The 20977-nt window shown below is 32.4% G+C and overlaps 3 protein-coding genes across 4 annotated transcripts; 2 read left to right on the forward strand and 1 right to left on the reverse strand.

Annotated features, from left to right (window-relative positions):
* The first annotated feature begins 3120 nt into the window (after nt 1-3120).
* Nucleotides 3121-6903, forward strand: LOC130827405 (phosphatidylinositol 4-phosphate 5-kinase 4-like). Its single transcript, XM_057693126.1, has 8 exons — nt 3121-4349; nt 4571-4738; nt 4823-4988; nt 5324-5440; nt 5535-5728; nt 5917-6047; nt 6207-6276; nt 6374-6903. Exons 1-8 carry the CDS (start codon nt 3121-3123, stop codon nt 6657-6659), a joined length of 2361 nt encoding a protein of 786 aa, XP_057549109.1. The 3' UTR covers nt 6660-6903.
* Nucleotides 6904-6940: 37 nt separating this feature from the next.
* LOC130827415 (uncharacterized) lies at nt 6941-10155 on the reverse strand. Of its 2 annotated transcripts, none has more exons than XM_057693145.1 (4): nt 10070-10155; nt 9159-9290; nt 8128-8200; nt 6941-7535 (listed from the first exon to the last, which is right to left on the reverse strand). In XM_057693145.1, the coding sequence occupies exons 2-4, from the start codon at nt 9260-9262 to the stop codon at nt 7287-7289; spliced, it is 426 nt and encodes a 141-aa protein (XP_057549128.1). In that variant the 5' UTR covers nt 9263-9290; nt 10070-10155; the 3' UTR covers nt 6941-7286. The 2 variants fall into 2 exon arrangements, with proteins under 2 accessions (XP_057549128.1, XP_057549120.1); XM_057693137.1 differs by having other exon boundaries at nt 6944-7535; nt 9159-9276; nt 10070-10153.
* Nucleotides 10156-12522: 2367 nt separating this feature from the next.
* Nucleotides 12523-19772, forward strand: LOC130827432 (amino acid transporter AVT1A). The gene is made up of 12 exons (XM_057693157.1): nt 12523-13259; nt 15094-15371; nt 15746-15960; nt 16048-16071; nt 16150-16330; nt 16434-16653; nt 17252-17387; nt 17485-17504; nt 17647-17792; nt 18125-18168; nt 18707-18769; nt 19404-19772. The coding sequence occupies exons 1-12, from the start codon at nt 13051-13053 to the stop codon at nt 19494-19496; spliced, it is 1629 nt and encodes a 542-aa protein (XP_057549140.1). The 5' UTR covers nt 12523-13050; the 3' UTR covers nt 19497-19772.
* Nucleotides 19773-20977: the final 1205 nt, after the last annotated feature.

The following is a 20977-nucleotide window of genomic DNA, read 5'->3' on the forward strand; positions in this document are numbered from 1 at the left end:
TTCGTATGTCCAACAATCAAATTCAAAAAGTTTTTGTAGGTATTTTTATTGGCTTAGGCTTTTAGGCTATCTTATTGTCTAATTAACGATCAATAAATAAATTTTAACTACATATGTCTCCTTAATAGCCAATTTACACATTTGATTTAACAACTAAAAAATAAATTAATACTATTAGTTGGTCAAATAGTCGGTTCAACTAGCCAACAATTGTCATATACCATTCACATAAGAAAAAAATCATTGTTGAAAATAATGTTTATCATATTTTCATTTCTTTTTTTTATATATATGATGATTATTGGTGGAGGTATTTAACTGTGATCTGATTCGAAAATCTAAACTGAAATGAAAAATTATTTGATTCGAAAATTATGGTTTTTAGATTTTGACATTACCTGATACAGACCCAAAAGTAGTTCAACCTGAAAATGTATTTTTTTAGGCTTACCGAAACAAGATTATTTTAAATAAAGTTGCATTCGAACTGATTGATGATCGAAAAAGGAAAAATGAATTTGAACTGCTGTCGAGTTTTATAACTGACATATAAACATTGACTGAGATTAGTATTACACAAGCCTAATTGCAGCCGAATTGAGTCATGTCCGACTCGACTTACACACGAAACCAAACTCGATCCCGCTTAAAATGACATAATATGAACTGATTTTTAATCGAACTGTTGTAAAGTCAAATCAATTTTTACCAAATTTTTGTAAACCTAAACTGATTTTTAATTGAAACAAAAGTGAAACTTCAGGAAATTTGTAATTAATTTTAGATTATCAAATAATGAATGTTTGAAAGTTATTTTCTAATATTACAACATTGTACACAAATTTATTAATTAATTACTAGATTCTGAGATTAATACATTTGAAATCCCTAATCTCTTAATAACATATTGAAGGGCATCGATACAAAAACTTATATGTAGATTTGAATTATAGGTAGATTGCATAAGACCACAATTTTATTCAAACATGAATGAATGAAAAAATATCGACTATCATAATAATATAAAATTTATAGAATATTTTACTATTAATAAAATTCTGCTATGGACCAATTATATATTCCTAAGTGCAATAACTTCGTGTTATAATATAGCATACCATTTCTTTATTATTACAGAAGTATGTTTTAAAATCATTCTCCCTTTTATTCTGCTAGGTGTCCCATTTTTAAAAATATTTATTTATCACTTTTATTCTGTATTTTTATAGTTTATATATATGTTAAAATATATAGTTAAAAGAATTTTATTTAAATTATTTCGATGTAAATCTTATTAATACTCTATCCAATTTGATTTAATTGTCTCATTGTTTTTTTACACTATTTATAAATTACATTTAATTTATTTTATTCTTAATCAATAAGTTTAAATATAGTTAATTGAGATCTACTTTGAATTGTCTCAATGCAAATGTTAATATCAACTTTTTATAATTTTCAAGTATATTAAATTAAAAATATTAAGACTTGAATAAGTGGATCGACATATGTACAAAATAAAATGCGACAACTGAATGAAGTTGGAGGGGATTTAATTTTTTTATAATATTTATATATGCATAATTAAAAATATTTATGAATAAATCAGTGCATTCACAAATGTACAAAATTAATTAAGACACAATAGATGTAGTATCTCTTTAATTTTGAACATGAATTAGTAATTTTTTATAATTTGTTTTATAAAAATAGTTTATCTAAAAATCAGAATAGCATTGCTTATATTTCAAATTTCAATGTTTTAGGTTGACACCATGAAAAATTTCTACCTATTGTGTGAGATATATACTATGCATCAATTTTTATTTGGGTTATTGCATCATTTTCTTATTTGAAATTCTACCTCATCATGTTGTTTTAATTTAACTCACATATTTAAAACCTCAATAATCTCAACCATACAGCAAAATACACACTCCTTTGAAAAGTACTTGTAACATTTGACTTTTCACGCAATTTAATATACTAATTAAATCCTTGATAATTCTAATTATATATAATAAAAAATTAATAAAAATTTAATATTAATAATTTTTGCATTGAGACAAATCAAACAAAATTTCGTGTAATTATGTTTTTTCTTATAGATAAAAAATTAATTATAAATTAAGAGTGATAAATGAATATTGCAATATTTCTAATATTACAAATACTTTGGACCGAAAAAAGTATTACAAATGTTCGTACTCGCCCTCAGAATTCAACGCTTTTCTCTTTTTAACGCAAATTGAATGGAACAAAAAGAGTGGCACATAAAACTATTATTATGGTATACATCAATCTCCTAACATGCAGGAAAACCAAGCTCTAAAAATGGCAAACACATAATTAATGGTTTTTGTGGGCATAACAGTTGTAGCTAATGGTTCCTCTTGTCATTATAGAATAGCAGAAACGTCCGCTATTCTTGGGTGGCATTTTTGCAGCCACAATTGTATGGGAATGTCCATTTTTCACTTGTCTAATACAATCAAAAGAAAGACAAAATTTTTTTTTGACAAAATATGTATGAAATTTCTAAGAAAAAATAATATATCAAGAATTAATGATCATTAAATTAGAATGAATGTCAAATGTTATATCAAGTTATGTTTGTCCAAATAATGTCCAAATATGATGATTTGATCATTTTTAGCATCCGGGCATTTCTCACAAAGATCAATGGTTGATCTGCAGGTACTTGTACTTACATCTTAATTCAATGTTATGTTTGTCTTAGGAATTTGTACATGATATGTAATTTTTAGAAGGGTCGATCGAAAACAACCTCTTTGTTTTTACAAAGTTAAGATTCAGGGGCGGATCTAAAATAAAATCAGATGATGTCCATGTATTAAGTATAGTTTTTAAACAATGTTGATCTGGGATAACGCTGTCACACACCAATATTTTAACCTAACTAGTGCACTTATTAGAATATTTAGAGATATAACCTGTTAAATAATGATATCAGTTGACAACATTGAATAAGGTTACATCCGTCCCTGGTAAGGTTGCATATATCATACCCTATGAAACCCGCGTAGATGGGAGGTCTATAATGATATTAGGGTATTCAAATGTATTAGTTTAGTTGAAAAATTCTATCTCTAACCCAGCATGAGCAGAGATCAACAAGATTGTGGAATGGCGAAAGCATGGGAAGCTACGTTGCGAAAAACACAAGCAGTTGCAAGGAAGCGAGCACACAACATATTCGGGTCTATGTCGTTTGGGCATGTGAATGATGATATTGGTGATGAACCCGGGTATAGCTTCCATGATGAAGGAAGTAGCCCGGGGAATGAAAGCTTTAGTGAAAACATAGAAACTTCCATGGTCGAGAAGTATCTTTCGAATGGAGATTACTATGTAGGGCAATGGGCCGAGTATTGCCCCCATGGGAATGGAAAGTACTTATGGACTGATGGGTGTATGTATATAGGAGAGTTTTTTAGAGGCCAAGCTATAGGAAAAGGTAGGTTTAGTTGGCCTTCGGGGGCTATTTATGAAGGAGAGTTTAAGAGTGGATATATGGACGGTAAAGGTACTTATGTAGGACCGAATGGGGATAAGTTCAAAGGTTTTTGGGTGATGAACATGAAGCACGGTTATGGTGTTATGACGTACGAAAACAAAGATTTGTACGATGGAGATTGGCGACATGGGATGCAAGACGGGCAAGGGAAATACCAATGGAGTAATGGGAATTTTTATTGTGGGGAGTGGAAAAATGGGATGATTTGTGGTTCCGGAGTCATGGTTTGGCCTAATGGAGATTGCTTCGAAGGATATTGGGTTGATTCGTTGCCTTATGGAGACGGTATTTTCAAGATGAGTGACGGAAGTTACTATGAGGGCTATTGGAGTAGGGATCCAAACGAGATGAATGGGACTTATCATCATAATCCCGATAAATCACTCGAAGCTTCTGATGAATGGGATCCTCAAGAGTTGTATAATGATATATTGAGTGGGTGTAAAGTATGCACAACTGAAAAGATTACTCTTTTTCCATCGCAGAAGAAGCTGGCGTCATGGAAATCACCAAAAGGAACCGAACCAAGGATCAGACCAGGTCGGATGTCTGTTGACTCGAGGATAAATGCTGCTGGCGTGTGGGATGCAGATACAAATTATCCTAGTGAAGGTAGTCATCAAAGGAATTCTGTTGGTGGGAGAGACGCGGATTTGGATAGTCCAAATCTCGAGAATTACACTAGCTATCGAATGGCTCCTTCTCCTGGAAGACCCCTAAGGATTCCAAAAGCTGGCAAGAAACAAGGGGAGACTATTACTAGAGGTCATAAAAACTTTGAGCTCATGCTCAATCTTCAGTTAGGAATTAGGTAATCTTACCCTTTCGGATTTTGCCTTCATTTTCTTCTAATCTCCTCATGTCAAACATTTACGTGAAGTTATATGATGTTTGCAACCAAGCGTCAGTCAGAAATAACCTCTTTGTTATCACTAACAAGGGTAAGGTTGCGTACATCTGACAAACTAACATCCTCAAACCCCCCCCTTATGTGGGACCCACTTAATGACATCGAGGTACTGATTACTGCAGGCATGCTGTCGGAAGACCTGCTCCACCAACATCCCTCGACTTGAAGTCATCTGCTTTCGATCCCAAGGAGAAAGTGTGGACAAAATTTCCATCAGAAGGCTCTAAGCACACTCCTCCTCACAATTCCTGTGAATTCAAATGGAAAGATTACTGCCCTTTAGTTTTTAGGTCGGTTTTACATATCCATATCATCGTTGTAAAAGGTCTTAATCTGAACATTTATATGAGACTCATATCTAAATCATTTCCCAGAGCGTTGAGGAAGCTTTTCAAGGTAGATGCAGCTGATTATATGTTATCAATATGTGGGAATGAAGCCCTTCGAGAGCTATCCTCTCCTGGGAAAAGTGGAAGCTTCTTTTACTTAAGCAGTGATGATCGTTACATGATCAAGACGATGAAAAAATCCGAAGTGAAAGTAATTCTCCTTATCATTAACTAGTCTTGTTTAAACACATTGTTATGTAGTGTTATGCTTTTTGTTGCTTTTTGTGCTGTCATACCGAGTATATCTGGCTCATAGAAGTTATGAACGGGATTTGAGATATCATACCGTCATACCCTTATCAAAAGTGATTGATAAGGGGGTTGGCCAGGAAAACCATCGACTCAAGAACAACCCGCAATTGCAAATGAAAAGACATGACCTAGTAACATGCTCATCAAATAAGTCAAGTAATCGTGTATTATTTGACCACGCCATAGTTTCTTTACAAAGTATACTAATTTTGTTCAGGTATGTTTCAAATGCAGGTACTTATAAGGATGTTATCAGCATACTATAAACATGTTCGAGCCTTCGAGAACACACTAGTGACCAAGTTTTTCGGCCTTCATTGTGTGAAGTTAACGGGTACAATTCAGAAGAAAGTAAGATAAGAACTTTGCTAGCTAGCTACTATAGTTTTTCTTCTAGTGGAAATTGTTGTTCTTGCTAGGCTGTTAATGATGCACACGAGTCCAGGTACGCTTCATTATCATGGGAAACTTGTTTTGCACCGAGCATACCATTCATCGACGTTTTGACTTGAAAGGATCTTCACTTGGTCGTTCAACTGACAAACCGGAGGAAGAACTAGATGCAAGTACAATACTCAAAGATCTCGATCTCAACTTTATATTTCGATTGCAGAAGTCATGGTTCCAAGAGTTTAGCCGGTATATACCTATTAACTTTATATTTTGATTGCAGTAGCTCTGGAGCTACAACCATCATTTTAAACTTTTGGTTGAATTGGTTTCTTGACATGGTATCAGATGTCCAGGTCATCGGTAGTATATCAGCTTAAGATTTTGGTTGTAGCTCCATTAATACAAATAATTGATCACTAGTGCTATGTATACAGACAAGTGGATAGAGATTGTGAGTTTTTGGAACAAGAGAGAATTATGGACTATAGTTTGCTGGTAGGCCTTCATTTTAGGGAAGCGTCTAAGGCAGGCGACTTGATTCCTTCTGGTGCTCGGACTCCTACAGGTTAGTAACAATCGCACATACTCCTCTGTCTCATTGAATTCAATATAACAAAGAGAGTGACATTTTTAAGACGTCAAAAGAAGTTGTCACTTTTCTCGAGTTTCACTAGGGAGAGTGTGTGACATTACACTCATGATCAAGCATCGTTTCGATTTTTAGGTGATGATATCGAGAGCGATCAACCTCGACTTTCCAAAGTAGATATGGATCAGCTCATTGACCCTGCTTGGTAAGTGACATTACATATCAAACTTGCATCTAGATTATGATCAATGTAAAGCACTAAAACAAAGCTAGTGTTAACACACATTTGTGTTTTTTCTCAGGTGGGCTAGTGTTAGGTTAGGAATAAATATGCCAGCTCAAGTTGAGAGAGCGGTAAAAAAAATGGATGGTGAGACAAGTATTTTGGAACCAATTGGAGAATTCTATGATGTTGTTATGTTCTTTGGGATTATAGATATACTTCAAGACTATGACATTAGCAAAAAACTCGAGCATGCTTATAAGGCTATGCAATACGATGCGACCTCAATTTCAGCTGTAGATCCAAAACTCTACTCTAAACGTTTTCGTGATTTCATTTTTAAAATTTTCGCAGAAGATAATTAAAAGATAAGTACAACACATTTATAGACCTGAGCACGGGCGATCAACCTTCAGTGTAGGCCGCTCTTAAGTAGCTTCTTTTGGTTATCAACACGTTTATAGACACAATTGTAACATATACGATAAGTTCTCCAGGAGATTTTGTTCGAGTTGAAACGTGTACGATTTTCTAGTCACTTTGTAAAGAAATTCCATATAGTCCCTTGTCAAGCACGAAAACTCGAAAAAAGGAGCTTGCAACATAATTATGAAGTAAAATGATAATTGACAATGTTTTTTTTGGCTTTGTGATAGATGCTTATGTGCATGTAAACAATGTAGTTTCACAGTGACATATTTAGGAAAAAAAACAAGTGATGTCAATTTAAATAAAATAAAATTATTGGGTTTTGATCCCTGGTTACATATGTAGATGATAATAGATTGCTGGTTAACTCATCTAGGACATATTTATTTGTAATATTTAATTTTATTTTGTATCTAAGTGATGTCAACCGACCTTAGTGACATCACACTAGATCCGCCACTGAATGTACACATCTGAGCTTTGAATTAGTTCTACAACAAACAAATTACTAGTAAAACAACATTGACATCATCATCGAATTTTCGTATCATCAACAAATCGTATCATATCTTGTTCAATTTAGCAAGAATATAGACAGTGGTAGAGGTAACTAAAGGGATAAAAATTTCATTAGGCATAGCTCTAGGAATTAGTCCTTGTTTGATGAGAAATGCAGTTGCAGGAACTCCAAATATGCCAAGAATAATGTCTTTTGCACCAATGCCTGTAAATCCTGTGTGTATCATTACATCTTGTAGAATTTTTTGGAACTCATCTTTCTTCAATATCTTTCCTACACCTTTGTGATGTTTCTGCATATGTGACACCCATATGAGATTAGGGCTATGCCTTACTATTGGACTCCTTTAAAGGGTCAAGCACGTTAATTTTTTAAATTTTTTTAACAGTTGTATTCGTATAGTAGGCTGACTCGTAAAGAAAATTAGTGAGTCTACAGGCTAATTTGGAGCTAGAATATGTACGTACATGTGGAAAACATAATGGGGACATAAAATTTTTATACGGTCATATTCATATAGCAGGCTGACTTGTAAAGAAAATTAGCTTGTCTAGAGGTTTTTGATGGGTTAGTTATTTTGGAGTTAGAACATGTACACGCGAAAAAATATGATTAGGACAAAAAATAATGCAATATTATTCAGTATAAAATATTGGATCTTTTTGGCAAATAACTGTTACCCTCTGACATATTTTAATAATTTAGTGAATTGCGTCTATATTTCGTGCACCACAAATAAATTAAGTTACCTAAGAATTACATCATAGCATGTTCGATCGTTATACCAAAACTAATATACTATGTAATAATTTTGGTCTATTCTAGAAAATGTAATAAATTTAACAGAAAAGTAATTTAAATATTCAAGAAAATCCAATACTCACATAGAATGCTTGTTGAAGAGCTTCTTCGGATGGTACTCTAAATTGGGTGTTGCCAAGATCTTTATTGATCTGTCTGTTCACCAAATCAATCCAAGAAATTGTACAAAAAATCAGTATTTTGGTACTAACATAGGTTTCCATCAATCATTGTATTTTATATAGTATTAATTTATAAATAAATTAAAGTGAATAAAATTATTGTTGTTGGAATAAAAAAAAAAAGATTGGCCATAGTCCATCTATAAATAAACGACAAAAAGCGTGTCCGACGTAGTAGTTTAACTAGTTAATGCCATAATATGGCTAAAATACAACTTCATAAAATTGTCACTATTCGATAAAGTAGAACTTTAAGTAGCTTTTAATGATGGATATTTTAGTTGTTTTCAGAATGTTACAACTTGTAGCATTCTAATATAAAAAGTTGCAGCTAGTCTCTTGAGTGACCGTTTTTTAGAGAGATGTGTCTCAAGCTCCAATTCATTAAAGATTAATGCCTATATTTTTAATGTCCATTTACATTATCCTTAATGCTTATTAACCGCATTCTTAATGCCTACTTTCAATATCTTAAATGTCTACTTAAATCATTCTTAATATACTTAAAATATTTTAAAAAATATAAATTGGACCGGCCCAATTAGAGATGGTCACTCAAAAAGACCGTCTCTCACAAGAATTTGTAAAAAAGTTATGGTCTAAAATCTTTTCAATATTTTTCTGAACAAATTATATCCCAACAGTTACCATTAATACTATAATTAATTTATGTAGCAATTTAGACAGCAAGATATCCAACAACTATAATTATACATGTTGAGCTACCTACACGGCTACACCACTAACAAATAGTTTCCAGTTTCAATCATTTAGTATTTGATAAATCAGTTAGCTGAAACAATTTGTTCTTATAAATTATCTTATTTATAGACGATTAATTACACTAACATGTTTAATATTAACAATTTAAATTAATTAATAAAATTAACTGATGAAATCAAAACATGGAAAATTTACAATTTAGGACGTACTCGGCTACTTCACAAACAGCTCTGTAGAAATCAATGAAAACCCAATCCTTGGTGTCACAATTCACATAATATCTTTGTGCTGTTGCATCTATTATTTTCGCCATTTTAGCCTCGCTTCCTATTTACAATAACCTATCCAAAATTAGATAAAATAGTGATGAAATATTTTTGCTTTAAATTAGTGAATCAACTTCTTTCTAATTTATGATTATGATGTGGGCTCACATATAAACAGTCGATTGAGACCCCGCTCATTAAAAATCAATCAAATTAAAAGATAATTATAAGTCGATCAAATTAGAGATGATTTCTCAAACATAAGAATTTGTGTTAGTGCAATTTGTTTTTGAAGATTTGTCTCCTTTGCTTTTTCTTATTCATCTAAATTATGTTGAAATACATAGCAAATAATTTTCAATAAAATAAGTTAAAATCAATACTTGATACAATAATACTCCTACTTCATTACTTCAATGTATCAAGTGACTCCCATCTATTAGAGGGGGTTTGGGAGGTCTAATATACTTAATTTTAATCTTGTAAGTTGTTAGTGATTAGTCATTATCATCACCATTATATTTAGTGTATTTCACCTTAGAAAATTATGATCAGGGTCTGGGGAGGGAAGGACGGCGGCAACTCATCCCCATAAAGGAGAGCGCGACCAAAAGATCCTTTGACTCGAAAAAGAATAAGAGAAGTTTCTGCAACGAATAGGACCGAGTGAGGCTTGTTAGTGATAAGTGATAGCACTAACAAAGAGGTTGACTCGTATTGCGATCATAATTTTCAAATTTAGCAATTTTTATCAATATATCTTGATCCGAAAAATGAATAATTTGTAAATGATAAGTTAAATGCGTATAAATTATGATTTACTAAATTAAAAATAAGAAGAGATTATAGAATACCAGGAGCAAATTTCTGCAATGACTGGCCCATTGTTGAATATGAATTTGGTTTTGTGAAATGGTTTTGAAAATAAAACGGATTGCAAAAATGAAACCTAAAAAGATTAATATAAGAAACTTAAAAGACTTGTGGGTTGAGAATAAGTATAAATCCATTTCCTCCAAATGAAGGCACCTAAACCTAATCATCTTGGTATACCCTAAACTTCTTGATCTACCCTCATTCTTTGCTATACTCTTACGATTTGGTCAAGAATAATGTTCAATTGTTTTTTCATTTGTGCAAGGTAGTATTTTTTTTATTTTGAATAATAAGAATAATATTAAATCATTAGAGACTATCTCATCGTGAAACATGTCTTACACATGAGTTAAATAATTCAATAAATAAATATTATGAGAATACAAACTCTTTGTTTAAAGTCGTCTTATTAAAAGAAGGTTTTTCACAATAGTATCTCGTAATTAAATATAGGGTAAGAATAATAACATGACCGGCTAATAGTAGTAATAGCTAGGGGCTTGGCCGTGCAGCCCACCCTAGCAGTCTATTTTATTTGAGTTTGGGTCTTACTATTTTTTTTTATTATATAAGTATACTATTATATTTATAACCATTAAAATAATAAAAATTTGGTGGTTTAATGCTAAGTAAAGCTTTAATATTGCATACGTTAGAGTAAGTCTTTTTAGCAACTACTTTTAATAACTAAATATTTTGTTTTATATATTTTTGGTCTGATTCATTTTAATTTATCACTTCGCCTTTAATCAATAATAATATTACTAGTGACTTTTGGTTGTTGTTGTTATTATTATTAGTAGTAGTAAGCGAGAATGTGTTTGCGAAATTGCCTATTTTATACTTCTTTGTTATAATCTTTTATATAAATATTTATTCCAGGTTCAATTTTGAGATTTTATATATGGGCTATAGATAAAAGTTTAAATATAAGCCTTCTAAACAACCAAAGTAAAATACATAATTTTTTTCATTAAAATTTGCTATTATAATTATTAAATGAAAGTGATTATGAGATGAATCAACGATTCGATAATGTTTATTGATTAGGTCAATTAAAACTTACTATAGTTAACTTTTATTTTCAATATAATTATGAGTTTGAATGAAATAAATCATTGAAATTGATGTTGAAGATTCTTAGTTGTCTGCTGAACGAAAAATCTATCTAATTATATAGTGATGATGATGATAGGTGATCAATTTACAGTGTCAAGTTCTAAATTTCAATCATATAAAATCGATATATTAAATCAAAACAAAAAGTGAGATGTTGTTGCTACTATGTTCTTCCCATATTGTTTAAGACTAGGAAAACAAAGATTGTGTTTGACGAACAACTGATAACTACTGGTAGCTGAAAATTGATTATAGTTGCTGATTTACCAGCTGTTTTTATAAACCGGTTAAACCAACTAATTTTGAAACCGCTGCTATGAGCAGCTTGTTTAAAAACAGCTTATTTATAACATTAAATTATTTCAACCAACTAATTTACAAAACATAACCATTGGATAATTTGACCACCCAACCCTCCAACTATATCAAAATAAGCTAAAATTGTTCAATTAGTTATTTTGCCAAACACTCCTATTACTTATATAGATTTACACATAACATTTTGTGCCTTGTACAAACAATTTTTATTTTTATCTTTCAAATATTGAAACTTAGCCGGTACAACGTTTGAAAAATTAGTTTAAACATTCAAAGAAAATGTCATCGTAAGAGTATAGAGATGCTCAATGAGATACTCAACTCAAGTAATCAATTTTTCAATGGGACCCACTCTTTTAACTATTTGGTCATAAAAACATAGAAGTAAAATATTATGTGGCACTTAAATATTGATTTTTAATAAAGTGATAAATATTTTATACTTAAGTTTATAAGTGTTGATTTAAGTTATTGGGTTAATTTTGACTTAAAAATTTTAAGTTGGTTTCAAATTGAGTCTTATGTTAACATTAATTTTTATATAATTTTAAATTCATTTTAAAATCAAATAAAGTCAAATTAAATTAAATAGTCAAATAAATATCAAATAGTCAATGAATAAATTTTTTCATTAAAAGGCACTACTTTGACCAAAAGTTCTCTAAACAAGGTCGTGATTGATACAAGGCCATAAATATCAAATATATATGACACTTAAATTTGATTTTTTAAAAATAAAGTGATAAACATTTTATATTTAAGCTTATAGATATTCATTCGAGTCATCGGATCAATTTTAGTTCAGATATTTCATATCAGTTTAAAAAATCAAATATTATATTTACATTGATTTTTATACTATTTAAAATTCATTTAAAATCGGATAAAGTCAAATTTAATTAAAAGATCAAGTTGATATATATGTTTTAACAAAGGTTTTCATCAAAAGACACTACCTTGACTAAAAGTTCCAAAACAAGGCCAATACAAGAAAACATTAAACATGATGACACTACACCACTAGTAGAGTGTAGAATGTTGAGTATAGTTTGAAATTTGTAATCCCAAAGTATAAATACAGAGCAAAAGTATGAATCCGCAATGACTTCAACCTTCATCAAAGGTTAAATCCAAAGAAACACTCGTCATAAAAATAATCTTCTTTATCTAGAATCTAGATACCTCTTGAACATTATAATTTGATATAGAACTTACAAGTATCTCTCCTTTGTCCTCCCAAATTTGTCCATTTGTCATCCTTTTCTTTCACTTGGATGTTCTTTCCATTGTTTTTCACAAATCTTGTCATCTTCTTCTGACACCCACCGCCTCTGTTTTTCCTTTCTTTACCCCACGTTCTTTTCTTCTTATTAAATTATTAATACCCATCTTCTTATTTTTCTGGGGAAGAACAAAGATTCAATCTTTTCTGCTATTTTTCAAGTTAAAGATTCAATTTTTTCTATTTTAAAGGTTTTTTAGGCCCTCTTTTTTTAATTTTTGTTGGGTAATTTCAGTAGTTATGGCGGGAAAGGGAAAGGATGATACTCAATTTTCAATGGAAGATGAAAATGATTTAGAAGATCATAAAGTTGATGCTAATGGGGTTCTCCTTAGTTGTAGTGGTGATGATAATGATGATGATGATGATGATGATGTTGATCTTATTGATGACGACGATGAAGATAAAAATGAAATGTTTGTTTCTCAAAATTGGCCTCAAAGTTTCAGGTTCTTTCTTATTTTATTTTATCTTTTTAATAATTTTTTTTGATATTTTTTCCCATGGGAGTATTGCTTGTTTGAGATAGTTAGATGCATTGTTGTATGGCTAGCAGTTATTACTGGTGAAATAATTGGGATTTCATTTTCTAGTAATGTTGGAATTTAGTGATGCTCTTACTTTTTAGTTAAGTATGAAGAGAATATACTTTTCAAGATTTCATATGAAAAAATGGATGCTTTTTGAGTGTTTTTTGTTCCTTGCTTAGCCTTTTTCACAACATGAGTTGGGCTACATGAAGTCATCAACCATTAGAATTTAGAAGTGGTAGTGCAAGTGCCAAAACCAACTAGTACATGTTATAGCCCATTTCTTGTCTTACACTTTGAAGAGAGATGATGTGTGAGGTTTCACTCCATGAGGTGATCAAAGATATACAAATGGAGTGCCTTAAACAAACAAGGCAAGAGATGCCTTGAACAAGGCAAGAAGGTGCACAAGAAGGGTTTTGGTTCATCCCTTGAATGAGGCACAACACACGAAGAAGTCGGAGAATGAACTGATGATGGCGCTCATTCGAGCACATATAGTGCTTGTCTGAGCACTCTGCACTCTGGTGTGGTGCCAACTCAGACTTTATGTTTTGGTCGATACTTGAGGGGCAAGTAGTCCATTTGTCCTACGATTTGTTCCACTGATTTAGAGGACCTATATAAGGGCCTGAATCATCATTGGGAATGTAAGAGAGGGAGGCTAATACAGAACAAGCAACTACGGTAGAAAGCGAAAAAAGTTTCTTCTCTGTATTAGAGTGTGTTTCCACTAAAGGTGAAAACTTTGGGCTTGAGAGATTGTTCTCAATGTGGGGGTTGGAGTACGTGGCAAGTTGTTTATTGGAGTACGTGGGCAATATTTTCTTTTAGTTAAGTGCTAGCCTGTAAGCCAATGTTTTTTTATGCACAATAAGTGCTGTTAGATTCAACATGATTAAAAAAAATATAGTGCCCGCTCTTATTAAAGCCACATATTTATAGTTTTTTAGTTTCAGATCATAATGTATCATCGTAAAATAACTCATTAATGATTAGGTATACCACATATTTCGAGGACTCGGCCAAAAGAAATACGTGCTCCTAACACGTAGATAATGTGTACATATTTCAAGGGTTAATCAAAACAAATACCTTGTTTTTTACAAGGCCAGATTGCATACACCAGACCGCACAAACTTTGCCTAGGTGGAACCGTGGAAGTCTAGGTTGGAGCTATTTAATGCCATTGGGTAAAGGAATGTTGTGCATAAAAAATAAATTAGGAGGGTTTCTTAATTGATTTTTAATTGATTTTGAAGCTTACCATCCTTAGTATATGTTTGGTTGTTCTTAATGGTTGGAAGTAGTTTTCCACTTTTTCTCTTTTGACCCCGATGTTTTTCCGAAACTACGAATATAACAACAAAATCAAGTTGGAGCTTGTGAAACTTTTCACAAAGTTGATATGGACTATTATGTCGGAGGGCTTGGAGCTAATGATGGCGATGTTCATGTGAAACATGATGTAATCACGCGCAAGTCATTAGTTTTTTAAATGGTCTATTTGGTTACATCTCTGAGAATAGTGTACAGCAATGCAGGAAATGTTACGTATTATGTTGGTGCACAATAATCATCCAGTAAATATTGAATGTTGCTTTATACATTTTACATAAGCAGTTCATGTATCATGAAAGTTACATGTCATCTCATATCTAGTCTCTAGACCTCTATTTTACCATTTAACTTGTTACATAAATGTCTAGATGTTAGAGGATCTTCATGATTGCATTTTCATGTTTTTTTACAGAGAGACGACAGACTCTTATACGCTTGCTGCATCCCCGGGATTTGGATTGCTTGGTCGCACTCCAAGCATGCTTAGCATGCGCAGCAAAAGTAACTTAGATGTTGATGGAAATAGAGCTCTTTTGCTTCCTGAGTATGGGAGCAGGTACAAGAAAGAAGAATATGACAAGTTATCTAAAGGGTCATCAAGGATATCTAATTTAAAATCATTGTACGAAGATCTTGGCGGAGAACTACCACTTGGCCAACAATGCACCTTTACTCAAACTGTATTCAATGGTGAGAATGTCTTTTTGGTTTCGTAACCCTTGGTTTTTTGTGAGAATGTCATCAAGGAGCTCTTTTGTTTCCTAAGATGTTGCCCGTATGACACTTTCTTTTTTGAACTTTCGGATTTGTTGCACTTCATGTCTCTCTAAGAGACTTCCCAACCCTACGGACTAACTACAAAATTTGCCGCTCTTTTTATGTTGTTGAAAACTTATAATCTACCAATCATGTAATTATGTAAGTGATTATATGACAAATTTTATCTCTCTTGCCCTTCCCTTCAAATCCGGGGGAGGAGACCACATGTTTCGAGTTTTTCTTATAGCTGAAAATATATGTGCCGAGTTTCCTAGTTGAGATTTCCTATGCTTGTTTTCCTATAGGGTTAAACGTGATGGCCGGAGTGGGGCTTTTATCTACTCCATATACTATAAAAGAAGCTGGCTGGCTGAGCCTCGTATTCTTATTCCTCTTTGCAATAGTATGTTGTTATACGGCCTCTCTTATGAGACATTGCTTTGAAAGTAGAGCCGGGATTATAACTTACCCTGACATTGGTGAAGCCGCATTCGGGAAATATGGACGTTTATTTCTATCTGTGAGTTCCTTAATCATGTTTTCCGTCAAGTTATCCTTCTTCCATCCATGTTATCATATTGTTAATTTTCTATTTTCCGTCTTGCAGATTGCCTTGTATGTGGAGCTATATGTAAGTAAAAGTCGCTAAATTTGATTATTTATAGTACTATTTACCCTCAAAATTCACAAAATATTATATATTGTGCAGTCATATTGTGTCGAATTCATTATTTTGGAGGGAGACAATCTTTCTCGGCTATTTCCTGGGGCGGACTTACATTGGGGTGGTTTTAACCTCGACTCTACACATATGTTTGCATTGCTAACCGTCCTTATTGTTCTACCAACAGTTTGGTTGAAGGATCTACGAGTAATTTCTTACCTTTCAGGTGGTGTATTTTTCTATGTTCTCGCGTCCTAAATATTTTTTCTTTTGATTTTACTTTGAAATAACCCGCAATATTCGTGCAATTTTATTGATATTTACTGCAGCTGGTGGAGTTATTTCGACAGTGTTGATTGTGTTTTGTATTCTGCTTCTTGGAACGGTGGATGGAATTGGCTTTCATCACACGGCAAAAGTTGTGAACTGGAATGGAATTCCATTTGCTATTGGCGTGTATGGATTCTGTTATTCAGGTCATGCAGTTTTCCCAAACATCTATCAGTCGATGGCTAACAAGAAACAGTTTACGGCAGCGCTAATGATCAGGTACATAACCTTAATTTATGATGTGTACTACTTCTATTATATCTATGCCATGCTCTCTTCTACATCAAAAGGTGATATTTAAGTTAAAATCAGTTTATAATAAGTGATTTTCAGTTTTTAACAGTCAAAATCACTTTTAGTCCGTAGCACAAAAATGCGATAACGGTTGTGATCGTGGTAACGAGATCATGAAGCTATTGCAATAGTGATGTGGTTGTAATAACGCCAAATATCGGGCAAAAGCATGGGATATACCTTGAATCAGCCCAAATCGATTTTTTTTTCTTACAATCTGGGAAATATCGGTCCTTTTTTTTTTCTTCAAAACCTTTACTACGCGGTTGATGCGTTGCGATGCATCTGTTTTAGTCGGCGAATTAGTTTTCATTAGTGAAGCCCAGTACCCACAAGTGTTGAAAACAATAAAGATTTTCCAAAATAAATTTGAATCACTTCGAATGAAGAAAAATTAGCTTAAAATAGTCAAATTGAGGTTCGATTAGTTGACATAAAATTTGTTCAATAAAAATCACGTTAAGAGCATTATTGTTCCCGTTTCGTTTCCCCTTTTGATGTGAACTTGTTATCCATTGTGCAGTTTTTCTTTGTGTGTTCTGATCTATGGAAGTGTCGCTGTTATGGGATATCTCATGTTTGGACAAGGCACATTATCTCAAATTACTCTAAACATGCCAAAAGATTCCGTTGCTTCTAATGTCGCCCTCTGGACAACCGTAAGTAATGGATTTCAATATATTTGTCTCAGTTTCATCGATTTTTAATCAAGTACATCATAGGGATTTTCTCAACTTTTTTTTCGTTTTCGTGCAGGTGATCAACCCATTTACAAAATATCCTTATCTATAAATTTTTGTGTCGTTTTTGGGTCAAATGCATATACACACACATACACACATGACGTATCACGTATGTATGTAATTTACATGTATCTCCTGTTGGATTGTTCTTATTTGCTTCCTTGACATTGGACACATATGCGTTGCTGATGAACCCACTAGCTCGAGGTTTAGAAGAGTTGTTGCCTCCCCATATCGCGAACAGCAACTGGTGTTTCTTCACCCTAAGGACCATTCTTGTCGTTTCCACACTTTGTGTAGCTTTCCTTGTTCCCTTTTTCAGTAAGTGCTTTCCTTGACATTCCATTGCGTGCGCGTAGAGGTGTTTAAAACAAACCCGACAACCCGATTTTCACCCGACCTTGTAAGTTGTAACCCCGAACTCTATTTGACTTGACTTAAAAATGTATTTACCAGTATGCAAAAACCAATTTGGATACAAAACATGATTTTGAACCGACTTGAAACACCTGACCTGAAACCAACCCGATGATCCGAATGAACACCTCTATACTTCTGAGAGTTTCAACAATCTTATGTCTTGGCTGCTTTGACTATGCACAAGAGGGTGCAAAATTGGGTCACTCATACACAATATTTTCTTTTGCTGGCAGGTCTTTTGATGGCATTGATCGGTTCACTTTTGAGCATACTTGTGGTAGGCTTGCTCATTCCCTTAATAAATTAGTTACATGCTATATTTTTGAACATTGCAGCTTGGTATAATTACGGTGTTTTTAGAAACATACAAAAGATATTTGTGGAGCTAAAAATGTTAAATAAATTGGCAAACGATTTAAATTGAGAAAGACGTAAAGAGCCAAAGAAAATTTAGTTGAGCACGTGGCAATATGAGGTAAATATTGAGAGGAATGTTCGAGTAAAACGCAAGAAGCCAAACTATTTGTGGAATGTAGTCGACTAAGAGAAGTGCAAATAAAGCTCAAACGATATTAGCTAAATCGTGTTGAGTTGGGATGCTCAACGGCTCAAGCCACAAATACTTGCATAGATATGCTTGAGATCCTTTGAGTAATCGCGAGCTCTCGTTTTGCATTATTTTTTATCGTAAAGTCATGAGATGTTATTTAGGTACATAGCAAATTATCCGTAGCTAAATTCTATTATATATTCATATTAGTTCGGTAGCTAAATCATAATGTTTTTTCTTTATATTCGATCCTTTTATGGTGCAGGCTGTAATCGTTCCAGCAGTGAGTTTTTTAAAAATTGTGGATAAGAAGGCAACAAGGATGCAGGTTTGATAAATCATTTTGTTTCGCATACGATTGTAGATTAGTGAGTGTTATGTTACCATATTTAGATTAAATGATGTTTTACTCGATCTTTGGGTTTATTTAGCAAATGACTGTTTATTATAGTTGGCTGGTCTTTGGAAGTATTGGAATATTAGTAGTTATGGAGATATTTGGTAAAAATTAGGTCTTAGCTGTTGGCTATAGTTGACCGGTTTAGTCGATCTTTAACCCAATTGTTATGCAGATGTTCGATATAAAATAGTTATTGGTTGTTGGCTATTTTTGTTGATAAAAACTGGTCAAAAAGTAAAAAGGCAATAAATAAGCTACTCACTTTGATTTTGGCTTGAAACTAGCTTTTTAGCCGGCTTAAAGTCATTTATCAAATATCTTTTGCATTTTGACCAGCCAAAAAGCCAAAAGACAAAAGTCAACCAAAAAGTTAATGATTTTGACTAATCATTTCAGTTAAGCTACCTTGCTACAATAGCGAGCAGCCGAGCACTACCCGCTCAACACTATTATAGACTGCATCATTAAACATATGATTCGCCCTTTCGTTTATGAACACCCTTGCTATTAATCATGTACCTCGTCCTATGACACTTCTGGATGATGTTCTTTTTGCTTTCAGGTGATAGTTAGCTATGCGATTGTCGTGTTCGGTGTTATCAGCGGAATCATGGGCACTTATTCTTCGGTTAAAAGCATTATCGAGAGTTACTGATATATTGAACTGGCGAATTGATTCATACTAGCTGCTTATGTATTCATTCATGAACTCGAACGATTTGTTCGATTGATCGTATACTTATTAGGGGTAGTTAGGTTGCGTATTATAAATTGCTCCATACCCTACGTTATCGAACTACAATCTAGATGGCTGTTGATGTTTATTGTAAAATCATATATAGAAAATAGTTCACAGTTGTTATGACACAAAACTGGCTGCATCTTTCCCTGGAACACAAGTTAAGAGTTTCCGGTATTTTTTGTATGCCTATGTTTTTCTATTACTTTTTTTTCGTTTGAATTTGTATTACAAAATTCAAAAAGCTCTCATATATATATATATATATATATGAATCTTATGGTGAAAACTCAAACAAACTGAAAAAAATATAAAAAGAGCTAAATGTTTGCTGGTCATACGAAATATTCTGTGTTAAATTACTAAGGATCTATCTATAAAAAATAATATTTTAACAATTTTTACGTTATTTTAAATCATACACATATTAACAAGTTTTACTTCTATTTTTTTTTTTAAAAAAAAAAAACTTATAGTCAAGTACATGAATCATAAAATAGTCTTAGTGATTGTATATATTATTTTGTTTTCCCGATACTTCATTTATGATTAAAAACGTTAATCTATACATATTCTTTTTTGTTGTGTTCTTCAAATTATTTTTGGTCTTCTTTTAGTCTTTTAAATTTTAACTTTTTATCATGTTTTATTAGCTTGTCAACTCTACTTTAGCACATATTCAATACACTGTCAAAAAATTTCTCTAAATTTTGTTTTTTTTTCAATGTTGGCTGAATAGCTACAATTGTTGGGTGCTTTGACCAGTAAAAAATACTAATTTATTTCTAACTATTTAACTATCTGTTTCTGCCAGTTGCTATAATAACTAAATTTTTAATTAATTTAAAAATTATTTATCAAATACTATTTTTTCCTTTGATTGCTTAATTAGTCAAAATAAGTCGTTTAGAAAGAAAATCATTTAAACTTTTTATGCAGGTGATTGTTGTCAAGTTAACTTTATTAACACAATCAACAATAAGAACTTCGTTATATAATATTATTTCAAGTATTATTGCACCTTTATTAAAAATTCTGATTTTCTCCCTCCACCCAAAATTACCAAAAAAAAAAAAACAAACAATTTGTTAGATTTATCAAAACCACAAAAAAATTTCGCCCCAAACTTTATTTCCCCATTTTTTAAAAAAATTAGAACTAACTCAAGAATCAAGTTTTATCTTAAGTCTTACGATCAAATATATCAAGCTCTCTCCTTCCGTTAACCCTACCCAAGATCGCCCCTTAGATTTATGAGGCTGAAGCAAAATAAATACAATCTGTTTTCTATGAGACCATCTCACAGTGAAACAACTTCAAAATAAAAAGCCCATAAGTTAAAAGTTTTTATATTGAGCTATTTAACCAAATATAAAATATGTCTCACGGTGAAATTG

Source organism: Amaranthus tricolor, chromosome 1 (genome assembly GCF_026212465.1).
Source record: "Amaranthus tricolor cultivar Red isolate AtriRed21 chromosome 1, ASM2621246v1, whole genome shotgun sequence".
Classification (NCBI taxonomy): Eukaryota; Viridiplantae; Streptophyta; class Magnoliopsida; order Caryophyllales; family Amaranthaceae; genus Amaranthus; species Amaranthus tricolor.

Coding starts and splice junctions, on each gene's coding strand:
- LOC130827405 (XM_057693126.1), top strand. CDS start 3,121: ATGAGCAGAGATCAACAAGATTGTGGAATGGCGAAAGCATGGGAAGCT. Junction 4,350..4,570: donor AATCTTCAGTTAGGAATTAG/GTAATCTTACCC, acceptor TGATTACTGCAG/GCATGCTGTCGGAAGACCTG. Junction 4,739..4,822: donor TACTGCCCTTTAGTTTTTAG/GTCGGTTTTACA, acceptor ATCATTTCCCAG/AGCGTTGAGGAAGCTTTTCA.
- LOC130827415 (XM_057693137.1), bottom strand. CDS start 10,100: ATGGGCCAGTCATTGCAGAAATTTGCTCCTG. Junction 8,201..9,158: donor GCTGTTTGTGAAGTAGCCGA/GTACGTCCTAAA, acceptor TTTGGTGAACAG/ACAGATCAATAAAGATCTTG. Junction 7,536..8,127: donor CTCTTCAACAAGCATTCTAT/GTGAGTATTGGA, acceptor TCACATATGCAG/AAACATCACAAAGGTGTAGG.
- LOC130827432 (XM_057693157.1), top strand. CDS start 13,051: ATGGCGGGAAAGGGAAAGGATGATACTCAATTTTCAATGGAAGATGAA. Junction 13,260..15,093: donor AATTGGCCTCAAAGTTTCAG/GTTCTTTCTTAT, acceptor GTTTTTTTACAG/AGAGACGACAGACTCTTATA. Junction 17,388..17,484: donor ATGTCGCCCTCTGGACAACC/GTAAGTAATGGA, acceptor GTTTTCGTGCAG/GTGATCAACCCATTTACAAA.